General features: G+C 36.2%; 2 protein-coding genes across 3 annotated transcripts in view; one reads left to right on the top strand and one right to left on the bottom strand.

Annotated features, from left to right (window-relative positions):
• BBS4 (Bardet-Biedl syndrome 4) overlaps window positions 1-17000 on the top strand; it is a 132375-nt gene extending 115375 nt beyond the window's left edge. Inside the window, exons 10-11 of the mRNA XM_073990071.1 lie at window positions 2008-2427; window positions 16795-17000. Coding sequence (XP_073846172.1) covers window positions 2008-2379 — 372 coding nt within the window. The 3' untranslated portion in view covers window positions 2380-2427; window positions 16795-17000. The remainder of the gene's footprint in view (window positions 1-2007; window positions 2428-16794) is intronic.
• LOC141405572 (uncharacterized) overlaps window positions 1-17098 on the bottom strand; it is a 396796-nt gene that overhangs the window by 268939 nt on the left and 110759 nt on the right. The gene's annotated exons all lie outside the window — the stretch shown is intronic.

Raw genomic sequence — 17098 nt, 5'->3', positions numbered from 1 at the left:
AATCAACATTTTTGTCGTTTCATACGCCCAAAATTTTTAAAACCCCCTAAATACAGACATTTTTTGGGAAATAATTGTTTCAATATACACAGGCTGAGGGTATATCTCTGTCGGCAAAGCCGACTGATACTTTTTTACTTGTTTTTATTTTATTTTATTTTATATTTTTATTTTATTTAATGTTATTTTATTTTATTTCATTTTATTTTATTTTATTTTATTTTATTTTATTTTTATTTTTATTTTTATTTTATTTTTCTTTTTCTTTTATTTTATTTTCATTTTTTTTTACTCTTGAAGGGAGTAGCCAATTTGGTCCATAGTTTGCACATCATGAAATTTCTTGCAGACTTAGATGAAGTTCCAATATGGACTCAATCGGTGGTACACTCCTTCGAGTACCTCCCGCACAAAATTTCGAATAAGATCACTTTAAGATCTGCTCTCGAATAAATTTGATTTCTGTTGAAGCAAACTTGCTTTCGATGCCTCAATTACGACGGCAAAAGTTTTTTCAGAGGCAAGTCCATACTTCTTGTAGCCGCTGGGGAGCACTATAATTCTCGAACTGATCAACCGATTTGGTCCAAAATTTGGCCTTCGTCATATTTTGTCCAATCTTAGTTTCAGTTCGAAGATGGGCAATAACTTCAGGTACTTCCCCTCAATATTTAAAAAATGTCACTAAAATGGTATCCACGATATCTCTTGAACGGGGCAACCAATTTGGTGCAAACTTTGGATCTCCTAATATATTTTTCAAATTTAGTTTAACTGTTGTTGTTGTTTATCGTTGACCTGGTAAATTTTTAATTGTGATTTTGTTGTTTCGGCTGAAGGTCATTAAAAAATCAGTGTTTTAGTTTTGTTTTTCTTTTCTCTTTATTTATTCATCCGATATTTCGATTGTCATCGACAATGATCTTCAGGGATCAAAAAACAATTTATTACAAAATTATAAACAAACAAATATAACACAAATATTACATTTATTTATGGAGAACAGCGTCTACACGAATTTAACGTCAAAGCTAAACAGCAGTTTAGCTTTGACGTTAAATTCGTGTAGACGCTGTTCTCCATAAATAAATGTAATATTTGTGTTATATTTGTTTGTTTATAATTTTGTAATAAATTGTTTTTTGATCCCTGAAGATGATTGTCGATGACAATCGAAATAAAATAAAATGGCCGATACCGATCTTCTCCCTAGTGTACCTCCCCCACAAAAGTTCAATTTTTTGTGTCTAAGTGCAGTTTAGAGTCTGTTCGAAGATCCTTTGAAAATGTATACCGATGCTGTTCTTTGTGGTCCTGTTTACAGCCATATTATATTTTCCGTGGACAAGTCCTTGCTTCCTGGCATATTAGTCCAAAAGTTATACGATGACTTACTGAAATGATTAGTGGGCGCGATATCTATCAAAACGATATGACTCTAAAATAAGATCCATTTCCATAATGAACTTTAATCCGAACTTTTGAACTTTAATCCTAATCCACATATTTGTCGGCAAGTTAAATGTCCAAAAGGGACCACAAAATTCTGAAAAGACCCTAAATATATTCGATTTGTCCGTAGATGAGAGTTTCAATTCAAATAGGCTGAGGGTATATATTTGTCGGCTGACACCTTTTTACTTGTTGAAAAATATTTTCATACACGAAGCACAAGGAACACAAATCATAGCATAATTTTGCTGCAAATATTAGAACCGTAAATTAAGGCTACTCAATCTTATTAGAAATTAGAATATTTGAAATATCAGTTCACTGTACATTGTAAATCTGCTCAAAGGGATATTTCTATTATTTCACATTAACAGCATGTCAACGAGTTTGGAATCCATTCACTGGTCATGTTCACAACGAAATAAAATATGATGTTATTTGTGGTATTTGATTTCTTCCGGGATGTATTCGAATAATTTGTTGTTTGTCATCCATTGTGTATAGGTTGTTAATATATGTATATTTCCATTTTTCAATTTCTCATTTCATTCACAGTACAAATACCAAGGCACCAAATTGAAGTCCTTGCTTAAAATCTCCTCCTCTGTTGGAAATCACATTTTAAGTCCTGATACCGATGCAGCAGCAGCAGCATTCAATCGAATCGACGAGGGAGAATATCTTGAAAATACCAATGCATCAACAGCTATTCGACCACAGAATAATTCTCTGCACAATTATGTAAATGATTCACAAGCGTACGGCAGTGGTGTTGTTGACCAAACAGCTAGCAGGCACCAACATCATACGGCAGCAACAAGAGATAACAACTACAAGTATGATTACATGGAGCCGAATGAATCGCCCTCCAATGAAATGGGTCAAAATGAAATGCCATTGGAAGTGAATGCTGTGGTCAACAACTAAAAAAAAAACCCGAACAGAACGGAATTGGTGTTTGGTTATCTGGGGAGTGTAAGTTGCATGTTACGACTTTTTTTTAATTATATTATTTATTTTGTTTTTGTTTTTTTGTGCACATATGTATGTATGGTTTTTGCTCCATTCGAGAGCTTTTTGAAAGAACATTAGGATGGATGTATGTAAATAGTTATGACGGTATATAAATTCATAGAAAATTAATACCTTTTAAAATTTAATCTTTTAAGGTGACACAACCGTGCAATCCTTTAAGGTGCGTTTAACCTTTAAAGGTGGCACAATCGTGCGTATTAGTAACGACGTTTGTTATACGCACCCTGTACAAAAGCGTTTAACTAATATAATTGTTCCATAAACATACCAGACGGGACAGGGGAGACTTCTCTCATATCAATGAGTGCACCCCGATTCATATTAGCTCAATGAAATGGGACCTACTGTTTATCGCCGAGTCCGAACGGCGTGTCTTACGACACCACTTTATAGAGAAGATTTACATGGCTGAAATACTCAGGAAATGTCGCCAACATTAATGATAGGTATTTTGCCACCGTTGAAAATGTTTATGTTGCCTGGCAGGGCAGGGACGTAGCCAGGATTTCATTTCGGGGGGGGGCCCAACTGACCAAAATTTTGAAAGTTCATGTTAGCGAAAATGTCTTCTTTAGCAAAGATGTAAACCTTATTTTAGACTTATTCTACTGATGAAATAATTTTCAATACTATTTTTTAGTTCATATGGCGCAAGACTTCTTGGCCAATTTTATCTTGTTTTTAGAACTTTTTTGACAATATGTCACAGTTAATATAGGAATAATGTCATATATAATGAATATATCAATAATGTCATATATTTTTGGGTGTATCATTTATCAAATAATTCACAACTACGGTGAATGTTATGAAATTCAGTGATATCACTTCGGTAAGGCCAAAAGAAAGCGAATACAATGGAAACCCTTAGAAATATCATAACATTTAATTTTCAAATATCTTAACATTATAATTTTCAAAAATATGCAAAAATCCGATGTCTATATATCGCAAAGAATTTCTGAAGGCCGAGAACTAATGCTGAGCAATAGTTAGTCCATCCATCAAGAAATTCTAGCACCTAATCGCGGTTATGTAAATGACAAAATCTGTCGCCAAATCGTGCATCTGTCAATAGACTAATTTTGGCGTCCAATCGTCGGACTTCACTTATAGAAATTCTGGATCTTCTCATAAATTTATCAGGAACAAGGGGATCTCTGGAATCCAGTCTTAACTTCGTTTAAAATGAGATTATGTCGCCCAATCCATGGCCTATACATGTATACATTCTTTTAGCAAAAATCCATAACCACAATTTTTCCCAATTTCCATTTCTTATACTCTCAGCCTTTAGCCAAAATGTGCCTCATCGAAATAGTGGCTTTAGGGCCAAAGTGTGTTTGGAAGAAATCTGTTTCAGAAAACTTGGAGTCGACTTAGCTATGTCCGTTCGTCTGGGTAGCCGCCTGGGGAGCACGATAATTCTCCAAAATTTGGCCTTCGTGATATTTTGATCCATCTACTCCTTCGGCAAACTTCCGCAGAGTATTTCAAAAATTTTCAACGAAGTGCAGTTTAAGACCTCTCTGGATAAGCTGTGTAAGCTTAAGACCTCAATGGTCATGGCTTCAATTCCTTTATGCTAATAATTAGTTATAATTAAAAATATGAAATAAATAAATTAATAAATAAAAAACTCTCTGGAAACGCTTTGCTTTTTTGCAACAAGTGTTCTCGGGGCTCCTATTACTACCGTACAAGTTTTTCAGATGCAAGTCTATACTTCCAGAGAAAATGGCCCGAAATCTGTAAAGAACACCTAAGGCAATCATGTGTAGTGGCTAGTGCACACGACAACTTTCGAACCGGATACTGCGTTGGTCCATACTTTGTTTATCGCAATATTTCAGCGAGCCTTATATATACAAAATTCGAAGATGGTGCTTTTCGGTCTACTTCTTCTGGTATTTTCCCCCCAAATTTCAAGAATTTTAGCTAAAGTGGTATGCGCGAGTTTTCTTGAACGGAGCAACAGATTTGGTCCAAACTTTGGATTTAGTAATATTTTTTCCAAACTTAGTTTTTGATAGAAAATTGGCCATACTGGGGTACCTCCCTCACAAACCTTCAAAATAGTTGTTTATGTGCAGTTTAGAGCGGTATTAAGTTTTTCGTGGGCAAGTCCATATTTCCTGACATAAGAGTCAAAAAGGTGAAAATTATACTGTGGCGAACTGAAATGAGTGGTGGGCGCAATATCTTTTAAAAGGAATGACTCCCAAAATAAGATATACTCCAAAAATGAACTATGTCGGTCCGGTCCATTTCTTCATACCTCCTCCGCAACACTTGTGATCAATGATACAAATCCATATTTTGTTTGCATGTTCATACGTCCGAAAATGGCTACAAATTTCTGAAAATCCCCTAATGCATAGTTTTTGGGTTTAAGGATATTGGGATAAGGATTTTCGATCTGTCTATAGATGAAAGTTTCAATTCACACAGGCTCAGGGTATATTCCTGTCCGCAAAGTCGAGTGGTACTTGTTGAGATTTTGACGAGTAAGAACCTGTTTCCGATCAGTTTTTAGATTTCGGTTGTCGTCACAAGGAAAAAAGCAGGAAAAATTAACATTTCTAGAAATGTGCGTCCATTGAAAGTACTTCCCAAAATACAATTGCTGTGGGTTTCTATGTCGTTTTCTTCTGGTTTTATTCAAAGAGAATCGACAGAAAAATCTCTGAAGATGAAATTCATTGTAATTTTGAAATATTGGAAATAATATGTAATAAATCAATATATACATATAAAGTAGAAAAATCTTTGTACGTTTGTTTGTTTGTTTGAAGTTTATGGACTCAAAAACCGCTGAACCGATCTTCCTGAAATTTTCAGACTATATCACTACATGGCCTCAAGGAAACCTAGGCTATAAAAATTTCGGAAATTCCGCGTTGATCCGGAAATATAGCATCAGAATCGGAGGTACCTCCAAAAAATTTAGATTTTTTATGCAAGTATCTATAGAATGGTAATAGATAATGTCTCCAAATTTTGGATGTGTGCAGGAATTTGGTCTAGAAATAAATCGGTCTAAAATGGTCTAGAATTGAAATCGGTTCAGATTTGGATATAGCGCCTATATATATTTTCGGCCGATTTCATGTATTTTATGCATTAAACACGCTATGTATTTCCAATTTCAATGAAATTTGGAATGTGTGACGGAATTGGATCTATAAATAAATTTTTCAAATTATATTGAAATCGGTTCAGATTTGGATATAGCTCCCATATATATTTTCGTCCGATTTCATGTATTTGATGCACCAAACACGCTTTATATACCCGATTTTAATGAAAGTTGCAATTAGTGACGAAAATTGGCCTACAAATAAATGTGTCAAAATATATTTTACCTTATTCGGGGTAGCGAAGCGCACCGGGTTCATCTAGTAAAATATATACATTGACCTCAAGCTCAATAATCTTGATTTTATTAACATTCGAAAGGTCGAACAAAACATAAAAATTCGACAGAAAAATCCTTTTGTCCAATAGACACTGCGTTGGAGCAGAAATTACGAATTACAAAATAGTTCATTATAAAAACGTGTTAGAGAAAATATACAAACACTTAAAACCACAACGATTAAGCAACGGTTTCACATTTTATTGTTGAATTGCTCTTATAAAAAAATTTCAAAAACAAAATATCGCAAAAATGTTTTTTCTGGATGTTGTTTATAAGCCAAAGTGTTTGACCTAATAATTTGACCTAGTATTGTTCTGAACTCAGTAACACAGTCAGCCTAAAATTCCGATTAAACGCTTAAACAACGCCTTAAAAGTTAACAAGAACTATGCATAAAATTGCTCAAAAAGCCTATCTTGTTCATTATTTTTATATTTTCAAATACATATGTTGGACAATAAGTACATGAATGTAGTTAAATAATTCTATGTAATGCTTCCAACTACTTTACATATTTCTTGAAGAATTTAAAACAGTACTCAAATATTAAAAAATGTGTAACATAAGCTAATAACCTATGGGAACTAAAATCATTTCGGGGGGGGCCCGGCCCCCCCGGGCCCCCCCTGGCTACGTCGGTGTGGCAGGGGAATCGAACCCACGACCTTCTGCGTGCAAGGCGGGTGTGCATACCATTGCACCACGGCGGCAGCGTTTAACTAAACTTGTTATATATAAATCTTAGAAGAATCTTTAATAGACGACCTTTTAAATAGTTTTTTTTTTTCTACAGCAATAAGACCTTTTCAAGTTGCCCTCTAGATGTAGAAGACCTCTTACATGCATCTAGTGGTGATACCACACCTCTCAACGGGACTTCTATTAATAAAACCAACACCTAGAAAACCTAATTAAGAATTTTCAATACGTTAGAGACATTTAAAAGGGGGTTTCCATAGACACAATGCCTCCTAATAAGGGTCTTTTAAAGATAGAAAACTTGTTCCAGGAGTATTCTTTAGGCAGAAGAATTTTTAAAGGTTTTTTTAAAGATAGAAGACCACTTAAAGAAGTCTTCAGCAGAGCGAATACTTATTCATGAGGCAAAAGGTCTTCTATAGCTATAAGAGATGCAAGACCTCGAAAGGAGGTTTTCCAAAGGGGTTCAATAGGCCACTTAAAGAAGTCTTCAACAGAGTGAATACTTCTTCATGAAGCAAAAGGTCGTCTATAACTAAAAAAGATGAAAGACCTCAAAAGGAGGATTTCCAAAGGGGTTCAATAGGCCAATAGAAAAAATAAGAGACATACTTACTTACTTAGCTGACCCATTACAGAACATTTGATCTATAGACCGAACTAAGAAAAGATCTCCATTTCTCTCTGTCTATTGCTTCTCTTTCTGGAAAACCGCGCCTTGTCATCTCTTCATCTACTTGTTTGTGCCATATATTCTTTGGCCTGCCAATTCTGCGTGCACCGCCAAGCGGCTCATTTTTATACGCCTTTTTAGCGGATTCATCATTGCTCATTCTTATGATATGGCCTAGCCAACGCAATCGTTCCATCTCAATACGTTTAACTATATTGATGTCGTTGTATAGCAGATACAGCTCGGGGTTCATGTGACGTCGATATTCACCGTCAACGCAGATTGGTCCGCATATCTTTCGAAGAATTTTTCTCTTAAACACACCAAGCACTGCCTTATCTGCTTGCGCAAGTACCCAGACTGCGGAACCATACATCAGCACGGGTAGTATCAGTGTTTTGAGGAGCGTTATTTTTGTTTGGCAAGTTGTGGCTTTGTTTTTAAAGTGCTTACTTAAGCCAAAGTAGCATCTGTTGGCCAATACAATTCTTCTTTTTAAATCACAATTGATGTCGTTTGCTGTGTTTACGGCGGTGCCGAGGTAGACGAAATCTTTTACTACCTCAACGTCAACAGTTGGCCCGATCTCTATGGACGCATTGCGCGTCGACACCATCAACTTAGTCTTCCCGCCGTGTACTGCCAGACCCAGATTCTCCTTCGACCTTCATAAAGGTATCTGTTACTTCTTTTACTGATCGTCCCATGATGTCTATATCATCAGCATAAGCAAGTAACATGTGACTATTGGTGTAGATTGTGCCACTTCTTTTGACGTTTGCCTCTCGCATAACCTTTTCTAGCAGGATGTTGAAGAGGTCACACGAAAGGCTGTCTCCTTGTCTGAAACCTCTTTTGGTACAAAATTTTTCGGAGAGGTTCTTTCCTATTTTAACTGAGGATCTCGTGTCAGTTAAAGTCATTTAACAAAGCCGAATGAGGTTTGCGGGGATACCAAATTCAGACATGGCCTGGAATACCTTTGAGCGCAGCGGCTGTCGAATGCTGCTTTATAATCGACAAAAAGGTGGTAGGTGTCGATCTGCATCTCTTGGGTCTTCTCCAGGATTTGCCGCAGGGTAAATATCTGGTCAATGGTGGATTTGCCAGGTCTAAAGCCGCATTGGTATGGCCCAATTATCTCGTTGACCATAGGCTTTAGTCGTTCGCACAATATCCCTGACACGATCTTGTAGGCAATCGAGAGTAGACTTATGCCCCTATAGTTAGAGCATACAGTCTTATCTCCTATCTTATGGATGGGGCACAGGATACTCAGGTTCCAATCGTCGGGTACTCGTTCTTCCTGCCAGATGGTGCTAACTAGCTGATGAATACACCTTATCAGCGTGTCGCCTCCGGTTTTCAACAGCTCGGCTGGTAAGTCAGTGACTCCTGCTGTCTTTACCTCATCTTGGCTGGGCGGTATACATTCAATACCATCTTCTGGGATTGGATCTGTGGTATTTTTGTCGTCTTCGCTGGATACCAACAGGTTTGGAAAATGGTCTTTCCATATCCTGAGCACACTATCTATTACAAAATTACAAATTACCTTGCTGAGGCTGGATTCTTGTTCTATGAAAATTTGAAATGAAAAATATTTCCTTTATAATTTTTTTCATTTGACAATTTTCTCCTTTATAAAAGTTTTCATTTCACATTTTCATAGAAACAGAATTGAGACCCTGGTCTCTACAGGAGGTGGTGCCTGTACCAAAGCCATCAGTTTCATGCTGCACTCTTTGGTAGAATTTTCGGACTTCATTCTGGCTCCTGTACATCTCGATTTTTTCACACTCCTGCTTTCCATCTCTCTCTTTTACCTTCGGAAAAGACGTTTCTTCTCTCTCCTTTTCTCCCGATACCTTTCTCGTTCGCTACGCGTTGCTACGGATTGTAAAGTAGGCCTATATGCCGCATTTTTCTCTTCGGTAGCAGCACGACACTCCTGATCATACCATGGTTGAGGTCTTTGGTATCCAAGTATGGATTTTGCAGCTGTTTGCATGGAGTGGGCAATGCTTTGCCATTGCGTTGATATGTTATCGGGATGAGGAGTGCTTTGATTAAGCAATTGGGCTAGTTGAGTGGAATACGCTGTGTCTGTCTGTTGTGATTGCGGCTTACCGATGTCTAACTTTCGTGTTGTGTCTGTTCGTACTTTGTTTGCTACGTTTAACCGGGTGCTTACCTTTGCTGCAACTAGGTAGTGGTCCGAGCCTATGTTTGCTCCTCGGAACGAGCGCACATCCAACACGCTCGATGAGTGTCTTCCATCTGTCACAACGTGATCAATTTGATTTCTTGTTTTCTGATCTGGAGACAGCCAAGTGCCCTTATGGATGTCGAGATTTTTAAATCTGGTGCTGCTGCTGACTTACTATTTTGACCATTAAGAACCATTTCTACAGAGTTCGTATGTTCTAGAAAGTTGTTTACTGAAATCTAAGGTACTTTTTTCTAGTTGGATGTTTGCTTCAATTTTGATCGGTTTGACATCTGTAGACTAAAATCCGAGAAAAAATTAATAGGCAAACTTGACCTTGACGATTTTAACCTTGAAGGTGAGGTTGAATGGATTTTATGTGTTCACAGTTATTATTCTTTAAGACGAGAGCTACAACTTTTCTTCTACAAGTAAACCCAAATTCTGGGCGGCTTAGAAGATATGTGCCTGAAAAAATTATCCCTTTTGACATCAAGGCCTCAGGTCTTTTGGGGCCCATAACCGCGAAAGTTTAAGTGATCGGGAAAAACGCCGGGTCACGTGTCTTCTTATTTTTGGTCTTCTATTCCGCTGCGGTGTCAGAATATGGTTAATAATTTTCGTGTCGCACAGTGATATTTAAGGAGGTATCCATAGACGGTATGCCTTCTAAGAGGGGTATTTTAAAGATGGAAGGGTTCTTTTATTTTTAATGAAATATTCAACAGATCGAAGACATCTTCATGAGGCAAAAGTTTTTCTACAGGTATAAGACCTCTTAAATGCCTCTTCTATATACAATACCTCCAAAAAGGGATTTTCTATAGTTAGAAGACCTTTCGCAAAGGGGTACAATAGGTCAATATATAGATAACGAGATATCTTTACGGAGGTATCCATCGAAAGAATGTCTTTTAATATATAAGACTTCTTTAAGGTTCCCTGTTTATTGAGAACTTTTTAAAGGTTTTTTAAAGAAGTTATCAACAGGTCGAAGACTTATTCATGAGGCAATAGTTTTTCTATAGGTATAAGACTTCCTTAAGGGCTCTCCTATAAATACAATACCTCTAAGGGGCTTTTCTGTAGTTAGAAGACCTCACATTTTTAAGGGGGTAACTATAGACAGAATGCCTTCTAAGAGGGATATTCTAAAGATAGAAGAATTCTTAAATTTTCTTCCATAAACAGGAAACTTTTTACGGTTTTTTTTCATTTTTAAAGGAGTCTTCAACAGATCGAAGACTTTTTCATGAGGAAAAAGTTTTTCCTTAGGTATAAGATCTCTTTAAGGACTCTTTTATAAATACAGTAGCTATAAAAGCGGCTTGCTATAGTTGTAAGACCTATCTCAAAGGTGTTTAATAGGTCGAAAACCTCCAAAAAGGCCCTACTTTAGATACAAGACGTCTTATAGTACGATAGCATATAACCGGATTTAATAAATCATCTGGATTTCACTTACGCAATGTCAAATAAATCCTCATAAAGAAGTTTAAACCTGATATTCTAGAGAAAGAAGACCTCTATAAGGGACCTTATATAGATACAACACCTCTTAAAGGTATCTTATATAGATAAAAAAAACTTTCAAAATGAGTCTTCTATGATTCAATAGCCTTTAGAGGGGTCTTTTTAGATAGTACAACTCTCAGAAGGGCCTTCTGTAGAAAGCAGACCCCTTAAAGGGGTCTCCTGCAAATAAACGATACCTTATTAAGGGTAGGAGTCCTCTTAAACGGATCTAGAAAGGCTTCCTAAATGGGTCTTCTGTAGCTAATTAAATGTGCCTTCTATAAAAAGGGGGCATTTAAAATTTAAATGAGTCTCCGGCGCACAGTGGTCGAAATCACTGATCTAGCGGCGCGAATTTAATAACTTGGAAACGAATGGAGATATCTTTCTGAAATTTTGCACAAACTCAGTCTGTGTCCGTGGGTAATAATGGACTAAATATGAACAACATCGGGTAATATTTCGGTATAGCCCCCATATAACGAACGGTACCTCCTGATATTCGGTTTTTTAGGATTTAAGCCACCCTTTCCTTCCAAATTAGTTGTAATTTGGTACTTAGGATTTCTAGTGATCACTAAACCTTTCCACCAAAAATTGTGGACATAGGTCCACGTTTGGGTAAAGTTTGGGTTTAATGCTACGTTTTCCGGCCAAATAAGGTGTAATTTGGTATTTGAGGTTCCCAGTGGACACAAACATTCTCCACCAAAAATTGTGGACATAGGTCTAGGTTTTGATATTGTCCCCGTATAACGGTACTTTCCAATATTTGGTATTGTTAGGATTTTGTCTACATTTTCAGACTAAATAAGCTGAATTTTGGCATAGGAGGTTCTAGTTGGTTTTACATCTTCTCCACCAGAAATAGGTCTATAGGACTATTTACAACAACAAAAAAGTAAAAACTAATTTTTAGTCAGCGGAGTGTCTGTAATCGATACAATGAAAAACATTTCGCAATTTTATACTTTGATTTTCTGACTTTCGCGCCGCTAGATCAATGGTTTCGACCAATGTGCGGCGTGGCTAAGACACCACTTGCAGAGAAATTTCACATGGTTGAAATACTCAGCAAATGTCACCAACATTGGAAAATGTTTGATGTTGTCTGGCCGGGGAATCGAATTCACGACATTTCAACGTGCAAGGGGGCTGTGCATACCATTGCACCACGGTGGACCTCCTATAAGGCACTATTAAATGGCTCTTCTATAGCTAGAAGACCAGTTAGATGAGTCCCCTATAACCTAAAGACCTTCTAAATGTGGTTTCTACAGCCAGTTGACCTCATATTCAGAAGACACCTCAATGAAAAAACAAAACAAAGAACATTATACCTTTCAAAGGTTTCTTAAATAGATGGAATACCTCTTAAAAGATCTCCAATGAAGAATGGAAGATGTCTTAAAAGGATATTCAATAGAAAAGAGGGTCTCCAATATTTAGAAGACCTTTTAAAATGATCTTTAATAGCTATAAGACCTCTTTATTGGTTCTTCAGATAGAAGACCAATTAAAAAGGAGGATCATTTATATATAGAAAACCTCATAGGTTGGTCTTCTATAGCTAGAAGACCTGTTAAATGGCTCCTCTATAGCTTAAAGACTTCATAATGGAGTTTTCTATAGCCAATTAATCTCTAAAATAGCCTTCTATAGAAAGAAGACTATAGAAGAAGGAGGGGTTTTCAAAAGGTAGAAGACTTCTTAAATGGATATTCTATTGATAGAGGTCCTTCATAAGGTACTTCTAAATACAGAAGACCTCTCAAAGGGAATTCAATAGGTAGACGACCGCTTATAATAGTATTCCACTGATACAAGACCTCTTAAATTTTGAAGACGTATTAAAAGGATCTTTTATACCTAGAAGATCTAAAGATCTTCTATAATCTAAAGGCCTCATAATGGAGTCTTCTATAGCCAGTTGAGCTCTTATAGGGTGTTCAATATACAGAAGAACTCTTTATGAGTTTTTCTAAAGATAGAAGACCTTTTAAATAGAAAGTAGACCTCTTAAGGGAGATTTTAAAAGACCTATTAAACGCGTATTCTACATACAAAAGACCTCTTAAAGGGGTCTCCAAAAAGACAGCCTAGTTAGAAGACCTTTTAAACGAGTCTTCAACAGCTAAAAGACTTCTTTAAGGGGTCTTCTGATAGAAGACCAATTAAAAACGTCTTCAATAGACAGAAGAACTCCTGAAATGACCTTCTATAGATAGAAGATCTCTTCGATAGCTAGAATACCTCTTAAGGAGGATATTCTATAGATAGAATACATCTTAAGGGCTTTTAAATATATAAAAGATCTCTTAAAGGGATATTCTATGCATAGAAGATGCCGAAGGGGATATTTTATTGATAGATGACCGCTAATAGCGGGTTGAGTAAGAAAATAATAGACCACTTTAAAAGAGTTTCTATAGATGGAATGCCTCCTAAAGGAGGTCGTCAATAGATAGGAGACCTTTAAATGTATATTCGATAGATAGAAAATTACTTAATATGGTCTTCAATATATAGAAGACTTCTTAAAGGGGTCTTCAATATACAAAAGTCTTCCTAAATATATAAAACACCTCTAGAAGGGATTCACTAGGTAGAAGACCGCTTAAAGGAGACTTCTATAGATCCAAAGGGAAAAATACAAAAACGTGATGACTTTACAACTGCAATTACCGGTCACTGGATACGGGGGCATCAGAAGTGGTCTTTTATAGATAGAAGACCTCTTAAATAGGTCTCTATTCCCTTATCATGTATAACGAGGGTATATACACTTTCAGACGGACACAATGTGCCTCATCTAAATAATGGTTTTAGACCCCAAGTATGTTTGGACGAAATCCGTTTCAGAAAATTAGGAGTTTATTTAGCCATGTCCGTCCCTCTGTCTGTCTATCTGGTTGGCTGCAGCGCACGATAACTCTCGAACGATTTGGTCCAAAATTTAGCCTTTGTAATATTTTGTCCAAATTTAGTTTAAGTTCGAAGATTAGGCATATCGGTCCACTCCCTCAGGTACCTCCCCCACAAAAGTTCGGAAAATTGTGCGCACGATAACTCTTGAAGGGAGTAACTGATTTGGTCCACACTTTGCGCATCGTTAAATTGCCAGACATAGAGAGGTTCCAATGTGGGTTCCTTCGGGTGCCTCCCACATAAAATTTCGGAAAAGTTCAGTTTAGGACCTGCTCTCGAATCGCTTTGATTTTGGTTGTAACAACTTGTATTCATTGCCCCCTTACGACGGTACAAGTTTTATCAGGGACAAGTCCATACTTTCGGAGAACATAGCCTGAAAGGTGCAAAAAAGACCCTATGACACCCTGTGTAGTGGTTGGAGGGCAGGATAACTCTCGAACGGATCTACCGATTCAATTAAAATTTTTGTCATCGTAATATCTTGCCCGATCTTAGTTTGAATTCGAAAATGAGCCATATCGGTCCACTACTTAGGTACCTCCTCCACAAAATTTCAAAACTTTTCACAAAAATAATAATCACGACAACTCTCGAAGAGAGTATCCGATTTGGTCCGTACTTGGAACATCGCAATATTTGAAAAAAATGCACTTAAAGGACTTCTCTCGAATCACTTTGATCTTTGTTGTTACATCTTGCATTCGATTTGGTCCCTACTTTGCACATCGTTAAATTAGCAGACATAGAGGTTCCATATAGGTTCCAATGTGGGCTCAATCGGTCCACTCCTTCCGATGCCTCCCACATAAAATTTCGGAAAAGTTCAGTTTAGGACCTGCTCTCGAATCGCTTTGATTTTGGTTGTAACAACTTGTATTCATTGCCCCCTTACGACGGTACAAGTTTTATCAGGGACAAGTCCATACTTTCGGAGAACATAGCCTGAAAGGTGCAAAAAAGACCCTATGACACCCTGTGTAGTGGTTGGAGGGCAGGATAACTCTCGAACGGATCTACCGATTCAATTAAAATTTTTGTCATCGTAATATCTTGCCCGATCTTAGTTTGAATTCGAAAATGAGCCATATCGGTCCACTACTTAGGTACCTCCACTACAAAATTTCAAAACTTTTCACAAAAATGATAATCACGACAACTCTCGAAGAGAGTATCCGATTTGGTCCGTACTTAAAAATTAAAAATTTTTTTCCAAACTTTAAGTTCGAACATGGGAACTATTGAGGCGTCTTCTATAGATTCAAGACCTCCTAAAGGGGTTTCTATAGATAGAAGACATATTAAAGGGATCCTCAACATATGGAATACATATTCAAGGGGTCTTAAATATATAGATTTTCTATAAATAGATATAAGGGGTTCAGCATGAAGATAGGAGTTTCAAATGTGTTTTTTATAGACAGAAGACTTTTTAAAGGAGCCTCATACAGAGAGAAAACTCTTAAAGAGGTCTTCATTAAATATAAGGTCTTTAAACAAAGCTTCTATAGATAGAACAAATGTTCAACAGATAGAAAAACTCTAAAAACATCTTCTGTAGATAGAAGCCATTTAAAGGAATCTTAAAAATCTATAAACCCTCGTAAAAGGGACTCAAATAGATAGAAGACCCCTAAAAAGATGGTATTCAATATCAAGAGAACCTCTTTTATAGACGTCTTAAATGGATAGTCTACAGATAGAAGACCTCTTAAAGTGATCTTCTACAGCAAGAAGTCCTCTTATAGGAATATTCTGCAGATAGAAGACTTTTAAAAGGGGTATCCTAAAGGGGGCTTCATTAAAGGCTTTTAAAGGAATCTTCTGTAGATAGAAAAGATTCTTATAGGATATTCAATAGATAGAATACCTTTTAAAAGCGTATTCTGTAGATAGAATGGATTTTAAAGGGGTTCTCAGTAGCAGGGAAACCTCTTAAGGGGTCTTAAATATTTAGATAAATACAAATAGAAGACATCTTAAAGGGACCTTCTGTAGATTCTAGCCATTTACATTCAAAATATGCCTGACGAGCTGGCTTAAACCACCAGCGAAACGATCGTAGCATAGTGGTTGAGTGTGTGGAACTTCGCTAGAATTCATTTTTTCAATACAAATTCCTTAGGCCATCTTAGCTCGATTAATTCAAATAATTAATTAAAAACTTTCATAAATAATGGCCTTCGTCCTAAAAAGACAATAATAAATAAAAGCATCTTAAATGTTTTTTCTATAACTAGAAGTCCTCTTAAAGAAGCCTATTATACCAGGAAGACCTCTTATAGGGGTCATCTGCATAGTGCAGTTATCCATTTAAGGTGGCGTATTAGTAATAACGCTAGTTATACGCACCATGTACAAGAGCGTATAACTAACGTTGTTAGTAATACGGACTGTTACACCACGATTTAATGCAAGGAGATGGTTACAGTAAGTTTTAAAATGTATTTGAAGGTTTATCAAAATCAGAAATAATTAAAACTACATCCTTATGACGTAACAATATATATTTTTGGCAAATGAAAAAAAATCAAATATTAGCCGATAGCTTTTATTGATAGTGCTTTTATAATTTCCTTAAGTATAATTTTTAATTATAAAAAATATTTTAAATAAATAATAAATAAAATAAATTTGTTAAATATATTTTTCAAGCAATGAACAGTGGAAAAAATCTGCCTAATCTTAGAAAAATAAATATCAACACCACTTTCAGGATCTTCATATCATACGAAATTATCCATCCTAATAAACATCTATTATATTTAATATTTAAAGTTTTTCAATCTTTACTCCGCTCTCTACCACAAACAGTTTTTGCACACTTTTCATGTAATTTCTATTTACTCTTTAAAAATGCAGATAACGGGCACTGGCTACGGGGACATCAATGGCAAGCAATGTTCGTGATTGAATGCATTAAAATTTCTCTCAACCCCTTGATGGCAATGGACAAAAGACCTGAACTGACAACCAACAAATTGATTATAACATGATTTTTAAAGTTTAAAACTTTTATTAAAATTTTGAAAATTAAATTACAAAAATAAATCGATAAAGGTTATAAATGTGTGTCAGTGTATAAGAATGATTTCAAATAATGTAAGAGGAAAATTAATTAATAAAAACAGAATTTTAAAATTAGTCATTAAAACGGAAGGATAGA

Source organism: Musca autumnalis, unplaced genomic scaffold (genome assembly GCF_047663935.1).
Source record: "Musca autumnalis isolate F117 unplaced genomic scaffold, ASM4766393v1 scaffold_5, whole genome shotgun sequence".
Classification (NCBI taxonomy): Eukaryota; Metazoa; Arthropoda; class Insecta; order Diptera; family Muscidae; genus Musca; species Musca autumnalis.
This window is presented reverse-complemented; position numbering and strand designations above follow the sequence as displayed.